Source organism: Apteryx mantelli, chromosome 16, assembly GCF_036417845.1.
Source record: "Apteryx mantelli isolate bAptMan1 chromosome 16, bAptMan1.hap1, whole genome shotgun sequence".
In the NCBI taxonomy this organism is placed as follows: domain Eukaryota; kingdom Metazoa; phylum Chordata; class Aves; order Apterygiformes; family Apterygidae; genus Apteryx; species Apteryx mantelli.
Window position 1 is genome coordinate 4,593,114 of NC_089993.1, and position 13,718 is coordinate 4,606,831.

The 13,718-nt window shown below is 59.2% G+C and overlaps 1 protein-coding gene across 3 annotated transcripts in view; it reads left to right on the forward strand.

Moving 5' to 3' along the window:
- RAB11FIP3 (RAB11 family interacting protein 3) overlaps nucleotides 1-8,621 on the forward strand; it is a 91,763-nt gene extending 83,142 nt beyond the window's left edge. For all 3 annotated transcript variants that reach the window (XM_067306428.1, XM_067306429.1, XM_013961684.2), the window contains 5 exons: nucleotides 151-232; nucleotides 2,263-2,400; nucleotides 3,395-3,550; nucleotides 4,298-4,438; nucleotides 5,586-8,621. In XM_067306428.1, coding sequence (XP_067162529.1) covers nucleotides 151-232; nucleotides 2,263-2,400; nucleotides 3,395-3,550; nucleotides 4,298-4,438; nucleotides 5,586-5,699 — 631 coding nt within the window. In that variant the 3' untranslated portion in view covers nucleotides 5,700-8,621. The remainder of the gene's footprint in view (nucleotides 1-150; nucleotides 233-2,262; nucleotides 2,401-3,394; nucleotides 3,551-4,297; nucleotides 4,439-5,585) is intronic.
- Nucleotides 8,622-13,718: the final 5,097 nt, after the last annotated feature.

A 13,718-nucleotide genomic window follows, 5' to 3' on the forward strand; every position in this document is an offset into this window, starting at 1 on the left:
TCTGAGGGTTTGCTTTGTAAAGCTAGATCCCTGCTGGCTTGCCTTCAGCAGATGCTGTTTTGATATTCCTAGTGATGTTTCAGTGAAGCCCCTACATTTGGGATGTTTGGAGGAATTTTTTTTTTTAAACATGTGTCTGTATTGTTGCAGGCTACAGCAACTGGATGATGAGAACGGCGAGCTGAGATCCTGTGTCCCTTGTTTAAAGGCCAACATTGAGAGACTTGAGGAGGTGAGGACAGTGTGCAGGTGTGTGTGTAAGAGGGCTCTGTCTGTCTCAGCCCCCGGAGATGCCTCAGAGGAGTGCTGCGGCCGCACCGCATCTCCGGCTGCCGCTCTCCTGGCAGGTCCTGCTTTTGCCCACCTGCGGCCCTCTGTTCGAGTTAATGCGCTCAGTGCAGACCCTTCTGCTCTGGTTGCAGAGTGTGTGTGTGTGTGTGTGTGTGTGTGTGTACGAGCGCTTTGGCCCGTCTGTGATTTAGGAGGTTCGCACCTGCCGCCTCACACGGCTGCAGCTGAATTTCTCAGGTGCACAAAGGGCCTATGCAAAATCTGATTTATGTAACAGGCAAATCCTTTCAGAGCCTCTTCTGTCTTCCAGTCCTGTAAACTGAACCTCCAGAGCTATCCCTTAATGCTATAAATGCAGGTTCATAGTGTTTAGCTTGGAGGCAGATTGACAAAACCCCCCAGAAATCTCTTGGCGCCAGTGCAGCCTGTGTAAAACGGAGCCCCAGTTTGCTTGGCTCGCTGTAGTTTAGCCCGCTTGAGCAGCCAGCGGCATCCAGTGGGGCTGGGTAGCGCTTTCCGTGCTGGTTATGAAGGTGCTTGTGCCCTCTTGTGGAGGCCTGTCCCCGGTCCCATACAACCGCCTCCTGGAGCGGGGCGCGGGGCTGTCGGCTCCAAGAGCACGGCTTTCGGAAGGGGGGAAAGGGAGTGGGAATGTCTGTCTCCATTTCCTGCCCGTGTAAATCTGCCGTCGCTGGGACTTGCACGCTGAGTCTTCAAAGCACTGGGGTATCTCCGAGATCCTCTCCCTTCTCCTTGCACCTGGGATTCAGGCCTAGGCATCTGTTAACAGGGCCAGGGTGGGAGGCTCGCCAGGATAACACAGTCCCCATAGAGCTGGACAAGATCGTCTTTTTGGAGAGAGTGGAGGGGGGAGCAGATATAACATCTGGTACAGAGGTGATACGTTATCACATGGCTGTTCAAGCTTCTGGCAAATTTAAGATTTAAATTTAAGTGAAATCAAATCTCCGTCCTGCCCAGCCTAAGGCCCTCAAGTATTTCATCCATTCATAGCCTCTGCGCCTGCAGGAGACCATGGTCAGCCCAGCCTCCCGCCTGACACAGCCGTACAGCCTCATCTGTCAGGACCTTGTAAGCAAAGCATGTTGAGACTGTGGGTGTGAAAAGCCCTATACAAGTAAATGGAAATGCCCAGGTTCCAGCACCAGGCTTGAGAGGCAGCGTGGAGTCTGAGGACGTGTTTCTTGCCTAGGTGTGTTCAGCCATGTGAAATTTGTTTCGGTCCTTCGTCCCTCTGCAGAGCAGTGCTGCTTTTCTCCACGGTTAATGTGGTTAATGAGCAGTGAGAGATGCAGTTACTGCTCCTCCCTGCTGAGAAGTGAAACCCCTGCTGATTAAACTGATATCTTGCCTGTTGTCTGAAATGGCGATTTTTTTGTTAATATTGCATATCGTGCTCGTGTAGTGCTATTGGCGCTGCGCTCCATGGTCCAGAGCACCCAAGACACAGCACCTAGCTGGGGAGCTGGAGCTCTCCTTCAGAGCTGTTTCTGGCCTCTTCATGGCATGGGCCATCGGGCACCAGTGTTGTCTGGTGTCTCTTTGGTGGTGTTGGCTTTTAGAAAGGTTTGTGTTTGAGGGGGGGTAGCCCCCACATTGGCCCTTGGCCCCTTCCTGCCCAAGCAGTGTCCCACACCAGCACCAAGCTGCCCAGAAGGCTGCACAAGTGCAGGTGTTTGCCTGTGTGGGGATCACTGCTGGATTTGTTCTTGATCATCTCTTACTATCTTACTCTCTAATGGTGCTATTTTGGTGTGTGGCTCTTACTGCTGCCAAAGCACTGAAGCCCTCAGACAGCAAATGAAATCACAGCAGGCAAAGCACCAAACACGTCAGCGAGAAGAGCATTTCCTGCGGTGCTCGGCGTGTGCAGCGTCCTTGAGCAAATAGGAGGAGTCCTGGCAGTGCGGGAGACGGGCCTTGTGACTGTTGTGCTTCGTGTCATTACAGGAGAAGCAGAAGTTGCTGGATGAGATCGAAGACCTCACCGTCCAGCTCACAGAGGAGCAGGAGAACAAGAGGAAGATGGGGGACAAGCTGAACCAGGAGAGACACCAGTTTCAGAAGGAGAAGGAGTCTACGCAGGAGGTGAGTAGCGTACGGGTGCTCCTTCCGCCTGTCGCAAGCTGCCCGGCTGGTCCACCCAAGCAGGGGTGCCGCACACCCAGCCTGGGAGGAGCCGGCCTCGCTGGCCTCTCCAGAGGTAGGTACAGCTCGGGCATGTGGTCCTGCCGGGGCAGGCAGAGTACAGCACCTTCAGTGAGTAACATCTGTCCCTTCTCGCTTTTGCCTGCGTTAAAATTCAACCGAGCGTGTGTGCCCGCATCTGCGAACGCAGGCAGGCGGTGCCTTCCTGGCCTGTTCCCCACAGGGCCTGTCGCTCCCCTGCTCGGAGGAGCCGTGGCAGAAGCACAGGGATGATGGTGTGCGGCGCTGGCAAGCGTTAGCAGAGGAGGGGGTAGGGGTGCGAGGCCGCTTGGGCGAGAGCTTGCCGTGCTTAGCGGCAGCAGGAGCTCGTGTGCCGGCAGAGCTCCCAGCTCCTGTGTGCTGGGGGGGCAGGAGGCACAGATACCCCTTCCAGGGGCCCGTGTGGCTGCTAATTCCAGCTAGAGGCTCAAACAGTGCTTGCCGTTGCGGTAGGAAAGGAAGTTTAGGCCTCAAAAGGGAAATCAGAGTCGTCTTTGAGGCTGAGAGCGCCCAGCTGTGACAGGCATTCGTGGCACTTCTTCCCTGGCCAAGGCTTCCTGTTGTGGCAGGAGGGAGATCAGAGCCGGGGGAGCTGCCAGAGCAAACGCCCGCGTTGCTAGGAGGTCCTCTGCCTCCTGCTGCTGACTTGGAGCCAGCATCTTTGCTGCTCCGACAGAGTCCTTCCAGGGACTGGGGCTGCCTTCATGTTTTTAAGTAGCTCCCCCGCCCCTGTTTGCTGGGGAAGAGGAGAAGCCGTGTGCCTTCCAGAACGGGTCTGTTAATCCTGCCGCAGCGATCAAACAACAATTTGTTGCACCAGCAGTGACCACTGCGAGCTGTCGGACTTGCAGGGGATGCGGTGCTCAGACAGTTGTCCTCTTCCTTTGTGCTTCAGCTCATCGAGGACCTCAGGAAGCAGCTCGAGCACTTGCAACTCTTCAAACTGGAAGCTGAGCAGCGAAGAGGCAGGAGCAGCAGCATGGGGCTCCAGGAGTACAACAGCAGGACACGGGAGACGGAGCTGGAGCAAGAGATCAAGCAGCTTAAGCAGGTGTCTGGGGCTGGGCAGGGAGGGAAACTTATTGGCTGCTTGACTTGCAAAATGGGATGCAGATTCCCTGACGGACCCAGGACTGCTGCCCCTGTGCGTTGTTCAGCCTCCCCAAGTGCTGGCACTGGATTTGACAGCCCAGTGCCTGCCCCAGCAGTACCACAGCAAGCGCTGGGAGTACGGGAAGCGGGGCAAGCATGCATGTTCCCTTCGGTCTTCCCAGCTGCTGGCATGTGAGGGGGATGGCTCCTACTGCTGAGGCTTTGCCCTGGGGAGGACGAGTGGAGCAGGAAGGTACCTGGCACGAGTTCTGCCCTAGTCATGGCTACTAAGGGCTTCTGGCCTGGAAGCTGCTTGTGGGTTGGTCGTGTCTTCTGCAGCCTTCACGAGCAGATCAGGCCATGTAAGGCTCCTGTGCAGGAGTCTTGTTTCTGTAGCTGGCTGTGCAGGCCCTTGGGCCCCTGTCCTGGGACAGGAGAGGTCGCTTTTTTCTTCTAAAGGATGTCATGTTTCTAGAGCCTCTTGAGATCTTGGTGTCCTCTGGATCTCTCTAGGCCATCCCATGTCTCTAGAGGTTCTCAAGGCTCTGCAAAGTTGGACTCTATTCCAACTATTCCTACTGCTCTGTTAGCTGCTTGCGTGGAACAAGAGCCTCTGTCTTCCCCAGCCATGCAGTCAGGGTTGAGCGATCTGCTCCAGGGGCGCCACGTGCTTTGGCAGCATCTGACAAACGTCTGTTGTGAACAGGATAACAGGAACCTGAAGGAGCAGAACGATGAACTGAATGGGCAGATCATTAACTTGAGCATCCAGGGAGCCAAGAACCTCTTCTCAGCCTCCTTTTCGGAGTCCTTGGCTGCAGAGATCAGCTCCGTCTCCAGAGACGAGGTACTTGCTGCAAGGGAATTGCTTACTTCAAACCGCATTTTCTCTGGGGTGCCTGGTGTGTTTAATCTCCTCTCAAGATACAGAGGGCCTGGGAGGAGCCCTGTCTGTAGTACAGCTCACTCCCAAAAGTCACTTGAAGGCTGTCATGAGCAAAGAAATATCCATGCAACTTTTTAAAAAGTTTTCAGGACAGTCCCCATTTCTGGGAGTGGAGGAAGCTGTGCCCTTCCAGTTTGCTGGTAGTGCCCTCGTTGGAGGGCCACGTGTCATTGCCCTTTGCCCGCCCTGTGACAGTGTTCCTCTTCCTGGGACAGTTCAGAGAGCATGGTGTGTGTGTTTAGTTGTGATCTATCCCAGGGATATTGGTTCCTACCTCCTCCTCTGGCACATGCTCTCCCTGCTCCAGTAGCTGTATTCTGGATACTGGTGTGAGAGCATAAGTATCAGAATTAAATCTTTAGGATCAAGAGAAATGTGTTGGGAAAATGCAGATGGATATTTGGGGGGCCAGAGGGAGACGTGGTGTGCCCTGCTTTCTCCGGGGTCCCATCTGGCTGAGAACTTGAGGAAGGACAGGAGAGTTAAGGAACTGGACCAGCATCTGAGGGCATCTCCTCATGCTGTTGGACCAGAGTCCCCTCAAGGGAAGGGAAAGGCTGGGGTGAGCTTCAGAGGTGCCATAACGTGCTCTTCTAACAGCAGGAGTCTGGGACCTGTGCTCAGCCTGCTGTGCCTTCGGCACAGGGCAGGCCTCTGGCTTTTGCGTCTGAGCCCCCAAATGCGTGGTGTGGCCCCTGGAGTGTTGGCTTTGGAAAGCTTGGGATATAGGAGCATCTGTTGTGGGGAGACTAGTTGGAGCTGAGAGATTTGTCGGACAGAAGCAGGGAGTTAGTCTGAGCGTTAAGAAGCCTGCAAGACGCAGTGCAGTCCCACCAGTCACTCCCTGAAGTGCTGTCGTGCCTGATGAGGAACAGTCCGAGCTAAAATGAAGAAGAGGGAAATCTCTTCAGTCTAACATGTCTTTGTGTGCTGGCCATGGCCCCTGCTGCCATGGGTGCAGTTCAGTGCACTGAGCAGCAAGAAAATGTTTCTGTCCCTGGGCAGTGGCAGTCGGTGACCACTTATTGCCTTTCTCTCCCACTTGCAGCTCATGGAAGCAATTCAAAAGCAAGAGGAGATCAACTTCCGCCTGCAGGATTACATCGACAGGATCATCGTGGCCATCATGGAGACAAACCCCTCCATCCTGGAAGTGAAGTAAGGGCGGCCAAGAGCCGTGGGTTGCGCGCTCTTCGTTGGGTTTGGATTTGGTGCTCTGAGAGGAAAAAGAGGACTCGAAACGTCTTTGCTCTTGATGAAGGCACAAGGAAGCATCACGTCAGATTGATGGGTCAGTTATCCAGTGGACCAGGGAAAAAGAAAAACAGCAGTGACGCTTTGTTGTCTGACCCTGTTATTTTGAAACCCTTCTGCCTTTGGAGGGTGAAAGGGAACCTGGAGAAGAAACGGAGGCAACGGACAGCGGAGGAAGGACCTGTATTGTCCCCGCTAGCAGTAAAGCTGGCAAGTGGCTGCGCACGGGAACTGTCCCTACTGCGAGCGTCAGAGCCTCTGACGCACGGGGCATGAACAGGAGCTTGCCGACGCCAGGGCTGTAAGCCGAGGGTTTCTCTGAACCGTAGGATAAAGGGATGGAGAAAGAAGCGGTGGAGCTGACGTTTTCCCTTGCTGCCCTGTCCAGCCCAAGTATCTGCTTTGCCAAAGTGTCCGTGACACACTCACTCACTGGGGCAGGCCTAGGAAAGAGGGAAACCTGTCCCGGACTTGTAGAATTTTTTTTATTAACTTAATGCGAGTTTGTTCATCCAGCTGGCACAGTTAATGCTTGCCCTGCCGCTTCTGCTTGGGAAGGGGGTTGCGTGCAGAGAGCTAGCTGGCTTCTCTCTCGCTCGCTGCTGGAAGGAAGAGGCAGGCGAGCGGCCTTCTCTGGGACAGGGCGTCAGTGCAGCTTGTCACCTGCCTCCTTATTTATTTTCGCTGTCTGTGGCTCACTACCCTTGGCACACCTTCGCGTTCGCCGCTCCGCTGTGCGGCTCAGCAGAGCGGCGAGCAGCCCTCCGCCCCGCTCCCAGCTCCCCTGCTGCCTGTCGTGAGCTCCCAAGGGGTCCGTGCGTTCCCCGTTGAGCCGGGGACCTGGCTTGAGCTTGCAGGGCAGTAGCTTAGGGGGGCAGCTGTGCCCCTCTGCCGCAGCCGTAGATGCACCGGTGCTGTCTTTCCAGCCTGCAGGGGCTGGAGGAAAGGCTGTGACTTTTCAACTTGCACTGGAGGCTGGTCCTGGCCAGCTCTCCCCACCCCACCTTGGCTGGTCCACGCGGTGTCCGAGGGCAGCTGGGGCCAGGCCTGGCGGCCCCCGGGCAAGCCGGAGCGGAGAGGGCTGCCGCTCTCCGCGTTGCCTCCCGGGGCCGGCCGGTGGCCCTGCGTTGGCCCCGCAGCCTGGGGACGGTGTCACGCGGCCGGCGGGCCACCGGCTCGGAGCAGGGCTCTGCTGGTGATAGCTGCAGTCCTGGAGGGAGAGCCCGCTCCAGCCTCCCGGCCTTGCTCTCGCCTCTGCTGGGGAAGGGGATGGGGCCGCTGCTCCCATTTCGTGGCCCCGGAGCCTGCCTGGCCTGAAATCTCTGTGCCGGGGGGAGAGCAGGCTGCTGACCAGAGAATAAAACAACAGCTCCTGGGAAACAAAGCCATGTTTACATCAGACAGCTTTCGGCTTGCTGGCACGAGCAGACCTCGCGCCCCGCGGTGAGCAAGGGAGCAGCTAGTTCAACAACCTGCTTCGCTCTGACTTCCAAGGGAAGGCAGAGGCCAGCAAACTCCCAAGGGTCTGGCTTCACTTAGTATATTCGGCCCAAAAAAGTGGTTAGTTTTCCTGCTTGTCGCATTTTGGAAATGCCAGGGTGGCCTGAAAATAGAAGGCACAAGGAACTGGCTCTCGGCTGCTGGCTGGGGGAGGGATATGTTCCTGTCCCCCAGTGCTTCCAAGCACGGCTGCGTTGAGCACGCAACAGCTTTCCTTCCAAGCCGGAGCGTTGCTAGATCAGCCAGCTTGCTTTTCTCCTGAAGGGTGCCGCTAGCCAGGAGCGATGGCAGATGCCGCAGCCGTAGCCTGTGCTGCGTCCCCGGTGGCTTGCTGCTCTGCAGGATGACGTCCCTGCGCCGGGCCCTGGGGGGATCGGCCCGAGAGCCCTCTGCCCTGGAGTCCGCTGGGCCGCTGTCGCGATGACCCCCCTAACGCTCCTCTTGCAATCCGGCTAGCCCCGGTGCTCGCTCGCGCGCGGAGGCAGCCGGGAGCAGGGAGCGGGCGCTGCTCGGCCAGGCGGGCGCGACGCAGGCCCCCCTCTCCCCATGGCGCCGGCCTCCCTCCGAGGCTCGGCACCGAGCTCCTCGCGGTCACTGGCAGAAAGCCGGGCCGAGGGAGCGCCCCGCCGCACGGAGCCCGGAGGAGCGAGGCCGGGGGCTCGCGCGGAAGGGCAGGTCGGTCGCTCCCGGTCGGAGCGATGCGCTGCTACCACCCTCCCCTGCCCCGCTGTCGCGCGGCCCCGAAAAGCAAGCGCTCCCGCAGCCTTTAGAGTACAGCGAGCCGGGCCCCGGCACCCGCTCCCCTCCCTGCCCGAGTCCGCGGGAAGAAGCCACGTAATGTACATTTCCAGAGAAGCTTTGGGTGTAAATCAGTGTATACTTGGAGAGGGAAATTTTTCTATCTTGTAGAGTAGGTATTTTTATAGAATGAAGGTTGATCATTTTTTTAATACTTTAAAGAAGAGAGAAATGTATCTGTGTATACACAAAAGCATATATATATATATATGTATAAATATATAAATATTGGAGATTTGCCTTTCTCAACTCGGGATCGTGGATCCCCAGTTAAAACAATCGTCTTTTTTCCTGTCGCTCACAAAGAGGTACTGTAACTGTAAATAAGCACCGGGAAAAAGTTTTAAGCAAACAAAGCACTGACTTGCACATTCACCATGCTTTAAAGTCCTTATGGAAAAAACTGTACTTCCCGAAAATGTTCCTCTTTCCCTACTGGTATGTGAAGGAAGTCCCAACCAAGAGGCAAAAACAGTATTGTCTTAAATGATGTATCAATTCTTGTCGGATTAAAAGCTGTTACTCTCCCTGCCCCGAGGCCTGCTTTCCTCCGGGGTGGCTCCGAGGGCCGGTTGCATCGCCCGTGCCGCCGCCGCCGGCTCCCCCGCGGGGCTAGATGAGACGGGGCTTGGTGGAGGGGGCGAAGGGGCTGTGGAGGGCGGAGGGGGCTGGACCCAGCTGGCTTCGGCGGTGCCCAGGGCACAGGCAGCTGCGCCAAAACTTCCCTTCTACCTCCGCCGCGGCTCAGCGCGTGCTGGACCTGGGCAGGATTTGCCCTTTGCTTTCCGGAGAGGGCTCAAGTAGGGTTAGGGACCAGGGACCGTCGGAGCTGGCAGCGTCCCCTTGTCGGGAGAGAGTGGAGGAGGGCTGATACTGCACCGGGCTATGGCTCAGCATCGCCTGGGACTCATTTTGGTAGGCTCCAGGTAAGGATAAGGAGGGCTTTCCCTTGTCTAGAACCTCTTTTATACTGTTCTAAAACTCCTGTAAACACTAAGCTGCTCCAAACCACTCTAAATCCTCTGCAGCCCTCCAAGCCACTGCTAAAGTGCTCCAGAAAGGTCTAAAACACCTCAAACTCTAAGCTGCTCAGCACCGCTTTACACTTCTCTGCACCTCCTCTGAACTCCTCTAAGCCTCTGAGCAACTCCAAACTGCTTTAAATAGCTCTGCGGTGCTCCTCAAAGCAGCTCCAAAGTGCTCCAAATGCCTCTGAACACTGTAAAACTCCTCTAAAATGCTCTAAGCTGTTCTAAATGCTCCAAAACACCCCGAATCATTCCAAACCAGTCTATGCTGCTCTGAACTCTTTTAAGCAGTGCTAAACCTCCTCTGAACTACTTTAAAACATCTCTAAGCCTCTCTGTAACACCTCTACCATGCTCTAATCCAGTCTACAGCACTCTGAAGAGCTCTAACATGCTCTAAAACTTCTCAAAGCAACTCTAAAAATCCTTTAAAAGCCTCCTAAAAAGCTCTGAGGCCCTTCAGACAGCTTGAAGCTGCTGCAAACATTTAGCAGGGTCTTTGGACAGCTTTAAAGCGCTTAAACTGCTCAAATAGCTCTGACTCCTCTAACCAGCTCCAAAAGGCACCAAGAAGCTCTAACTGTTGGAGCAACTTGAAGTAGCCCTTAAACTCCTCTAAACTCTTCTGAAAGTCCTGAAATTGCTCAAAATGAATCCAAAAAATTCTTGTAGCAGCTATAAACCAATCTAAAACTCCTCTGAAGGGCTGTGAAATGTCTTTAATGTGCTTTAAGGGTTCTTTGAAAGCTCTTAGAGCACTCTGGAAGCCCTCTAAATTGCTCTAAACAGCTCTGAAAGGCCTCAAAAATTCCTCCAAACCCTTCTAATATTCTTCTCAGCAGCACTAAACCTTTTCTCTACCATCTCTAAACTCCTTTGAACAGTCCTAAGCCATTCTACAACTCCTTTAAAAGGCACTAAAAAGGTCTGAGCAGCTCTAAAACAGCTCTAAACCACTCTAAGCCTCATCTAAGATATCCTAAAATTCTTCTAAACACCTGTAAAATGCCTTTAAATACTCTTCAACAGCTCTGAAGTGCTCCAACTGTTCTACACATCCTCTAAAAGGTGCTCTAAATCTCCAAATGACTTGAAACCTCTCAAAACACCTCTGAACTGCTCCAGAAAGTCCTAAAACCCCTCTGAAGTTCCCTGAGCAAACAGCTCTAAATGACTCTAAAACTCCTGCAAACAACTCTGAACAGCTCTAAAGCTTGTCCAAAGCAGCTTCCCGTCACCTCCAAGTGACTCTGCTGTACCCCCGAGCAACCCTGGGCAGCTCTCATCGGCTTTAGAAAGCTTTAAACACGGCTCTAAAAAAGCCCCTCCAAGCAGCTCCAAAAGCCTGTGAGTGTATCCAGGCAGCTCCCAAACTCCTCGAAACCACTCGCATTCTTCCGCGCAGCTCCTCGAGCCGGCGCCGAAGTGCTCTGCCGCTGCACAACTCCTCAAAGCCCGCGCTGCGGCACCGGGCACGTCTCTGCCAGGGTCGGTGTGAGCGGCGTGGGGTCCCCGCAGCCGGGCACCCGGCCGGGCAGAAGTGCCTGGGTGTCACCTGGAGGAAAGGTGCTGCTCCTCAGCGTTGGGGTTGCTCACGGATCCCCAGCAGCGTCCTCCTCCAGCCAGCCAGGAGAGCGCCAACTCTCCCCTGCCAAAAGCACCTTTTCTGTTTGTTGCAGGGGGAGACTGGGGAGCCCAGGTCGGACCCAGGTGGCAAAGGGGACTGAGCGAGGCACCCGCGGGGCCAGGAGGTGCTGGGGGAGCCCTTCTCGCCGCGGTGCCCCTGCATGGGGCTGGGCCCGCTCCCTGGGCACCCCTGCTCGGCCCCTGCTGGCCCTGCCAGCTGCTTTTTGCTCCTTTTTCGCTCGAGGCCCCGTGCCAGGAAGCAGGTACGCGTGCCTGCAGGCTCCCGTGCTGCTGCTGCTGCTGCGCGGCCGCCTGGGGTGTCTACGGGCAGGCTGGTGGCAGAGGGCACGGCGCACCCAGCGAGCCGGCCTCCCGCGGCGGGCGGGCGGGCGGGTGCACGGTGCCTCCGCCGCCGCCTCTCCCCCCGCGCCCGCCGGCTCTCCCGCTCTCTGCCTTTTTTGGGTCGGGCATTCGGTAAGCCGAGCCCAGCGCCTGGCTCTGCTCAGCTGGCGCAGGCAGCGCCATAAATCATCCCCGACGTTACGGAGTACACACTGCGCTGCCGGGGAGCGCCGGGGCCGGCTGCCTCTCCCGTGCGCGGCGCTGGGCCGGGGGCCGCGGCTCCTTCCCGGGGCGCTGGCCGCGAGGCACCGTGGGGAGCAGAGCACCGGTGGAGCCACGGGGCAGGCGCTGAGCCCCGGGGCGGTGCAACCCCCCAGAGCTGCTGCGCGGCCATGGGGCTGTGCCGCCGAGGGGAGCAACTTGTTTGGGGCCGGCAGGGCTGCCCATGGCCCGCGGAGCGCCCTGGTCCCCACCAGCCGCTGCCACTTAGCTCTGGTGTCCATCACAGCGCCAGCGCTTGGGGCCCACGGCACCCGTGCCCCCCAGTGCTGGAGCCCGGATCCCCGGGCACCGGGCTGGCTGGGGGCTCGACTGCCTGCTCCCACAGGTTTCAGCCCCCCTTGGCGAGACCCAGACCCGGGCCGGGATTTGCAATCCCTGCGTGGGAGAAGCCACGGCAGCAGGTGCCAGCTCGGGGCAGTCCCGGGCACGCCAGAGCATCCCTTGACACAGGGGCTCGGCTGGCTGGGATCGCTGAGCACGGGCTGTTGCTCGTCCACGTGGAGCAGCGCACGTACCCGACACGCGGGCCAGGGTGACGAGGCGCTGGGATCACGGCGCTCGCTCCTGTGTCTCGGGGCAGCTCGGCTTAACCCTCCGGCTCCGCTCACCGGGGTGGAAACCGGCTCCGAGGGGCTCGGGGCTCGTGGTCCAGCACGCCAGGAAGCCCACTGCGGCCACGGAGGGGCAGCGAGTGCCGAAGCCCTTTGAAGGCGGTGAGCAGCCCCTCTGGGAGCTGCCTTTGGAGGGTGGAGCGGGAGGCGCGGTGGCGGCGAGGGTAATTAGCCGAATAGCTGCTCCGGCCAGGCAGCAGGCAGGGCTGCCGCGGCGCCTTCGCCTTGCCCTGCCCTCGGGGCTGCCCTCTGCGCAGCCGGCGGCATCTCGGGGCCACCCCAGCCACGGGGTCCTGGCTGCCCTGCTCCCCCCGGCTGCTCTGGGCTGCCTGGCACCCCCGGGGTGCGGGGTCTGGGCCCCCCCGGCACTGAGCGGCGCTGAGGGGCAGGACGCAACCTCGCGCAGCAGCCCTGGACCTTGGGGCGTTGGGCAGCGGTTTGCAGGAGCCAAGTTGCGCTGGGCTTTGGCACCAGGGTCTGAGCCCCCGTGAGCCGGGACCCCGCCGGGGAGACCCAGCGCGGCACGCGGCGCCCGCACGGGAGCCCAGTCCCTCCCTCTCCCTCGAAGGGTGGCTCTGGCCATTGCTACGGGACCACCGGGTGCTGGGTAGCGCTGGCACCCGTCTCGGGGCGGACGAGGGGAGCTGGGCGGGCAGCTCGTGATCCCTGAGCGATGGGGACCCGGGGGCTGGAGAAGCCCTGGGGCCACAGGAGCAGGGATCTCCGCGGTGCCGTGCCGCGGGGCGAGCAGTGGGCAGGGGAGCGAGCCTCCGGGCAGAGCCCCAGCGCACATCTGCCCAGCAGATGTTGCCGGCCGAGCGGCAGCGGGGAAGCGGGGGGGGCAGCGTCTCCCACCGCCGGCTCCCCGCGGGCACCATTTGGCCGTGGGTGGGACATCCCAGGAGCACCGTGTTGAATGTGCCCTGGGCGAGGATGCGGCACTGGGTCCGGCTGCGGCACGGCGGCAAGTGCCGGGGGCTCCGAGCTGCCCCCGAGCTCGCGGCCGGGCTGCCGCCCCCACCCCGGGCCCAGCCCAGGAATGCGCTTAAGCCGGCGGCTGTTTACTTTCGGCGGGGCGGCTCGGTGGCAGGGTGTTGCAGCGGAGAGTTCGCCTCGGCGGGGGGGATCGCGTGTTTGGAGAAGGGATTTCCAGCTCCTTCCCCTTCCACATCTGCCGCGAATCCCGTCCCGCGCTGGCGGCCGGGTTAACCCTTGGCGCCCGGCGCCGGCCTCGGGGGGCTGCGGTGGGGCCGGCGGGGGGAGCGGGCTCCGCGGGGCGGCAGGACGAGCGGCGCGATGCTGCGGGAGCCGAGGCTGCCCGGCCGCTCGCGAGGGCGATAACGCCCCGGCGGCCGCCCCGCGAGGGGGTGATGACAGGCGGCCCTGCCTGCGCCAGCACATTCTTCTCTTCCTCCAGGTGGGAGCTCCCTGGAGCAGCCCGGCCGGGACCCCCGGCCCCCCCGGGGCAGCCCTGAGCAGCCTCCGTGGGGTCCGGGTGGGTGCCAGCAGTGGTGGCCCCCCCCCCCAAACGCAGCAGCACAGCTCTGTCTGCGCCAGGGTGCTGTGCATGGTGCTGGGTGCTGGTGCTGGGCTGAGCAGCATCCCCTGCCCGCGGCGCTGAGCTGGCCGGCTCCGGCCTCGCGGCCCACCTTGGGGCAGGGGCAGGGAGGCTGGGTGGCCCCTTCGTCTGCAGCGCCCACAGGGCTCCCCCGGCTGCTGTGGAGGCGAGGGGCTGGCACG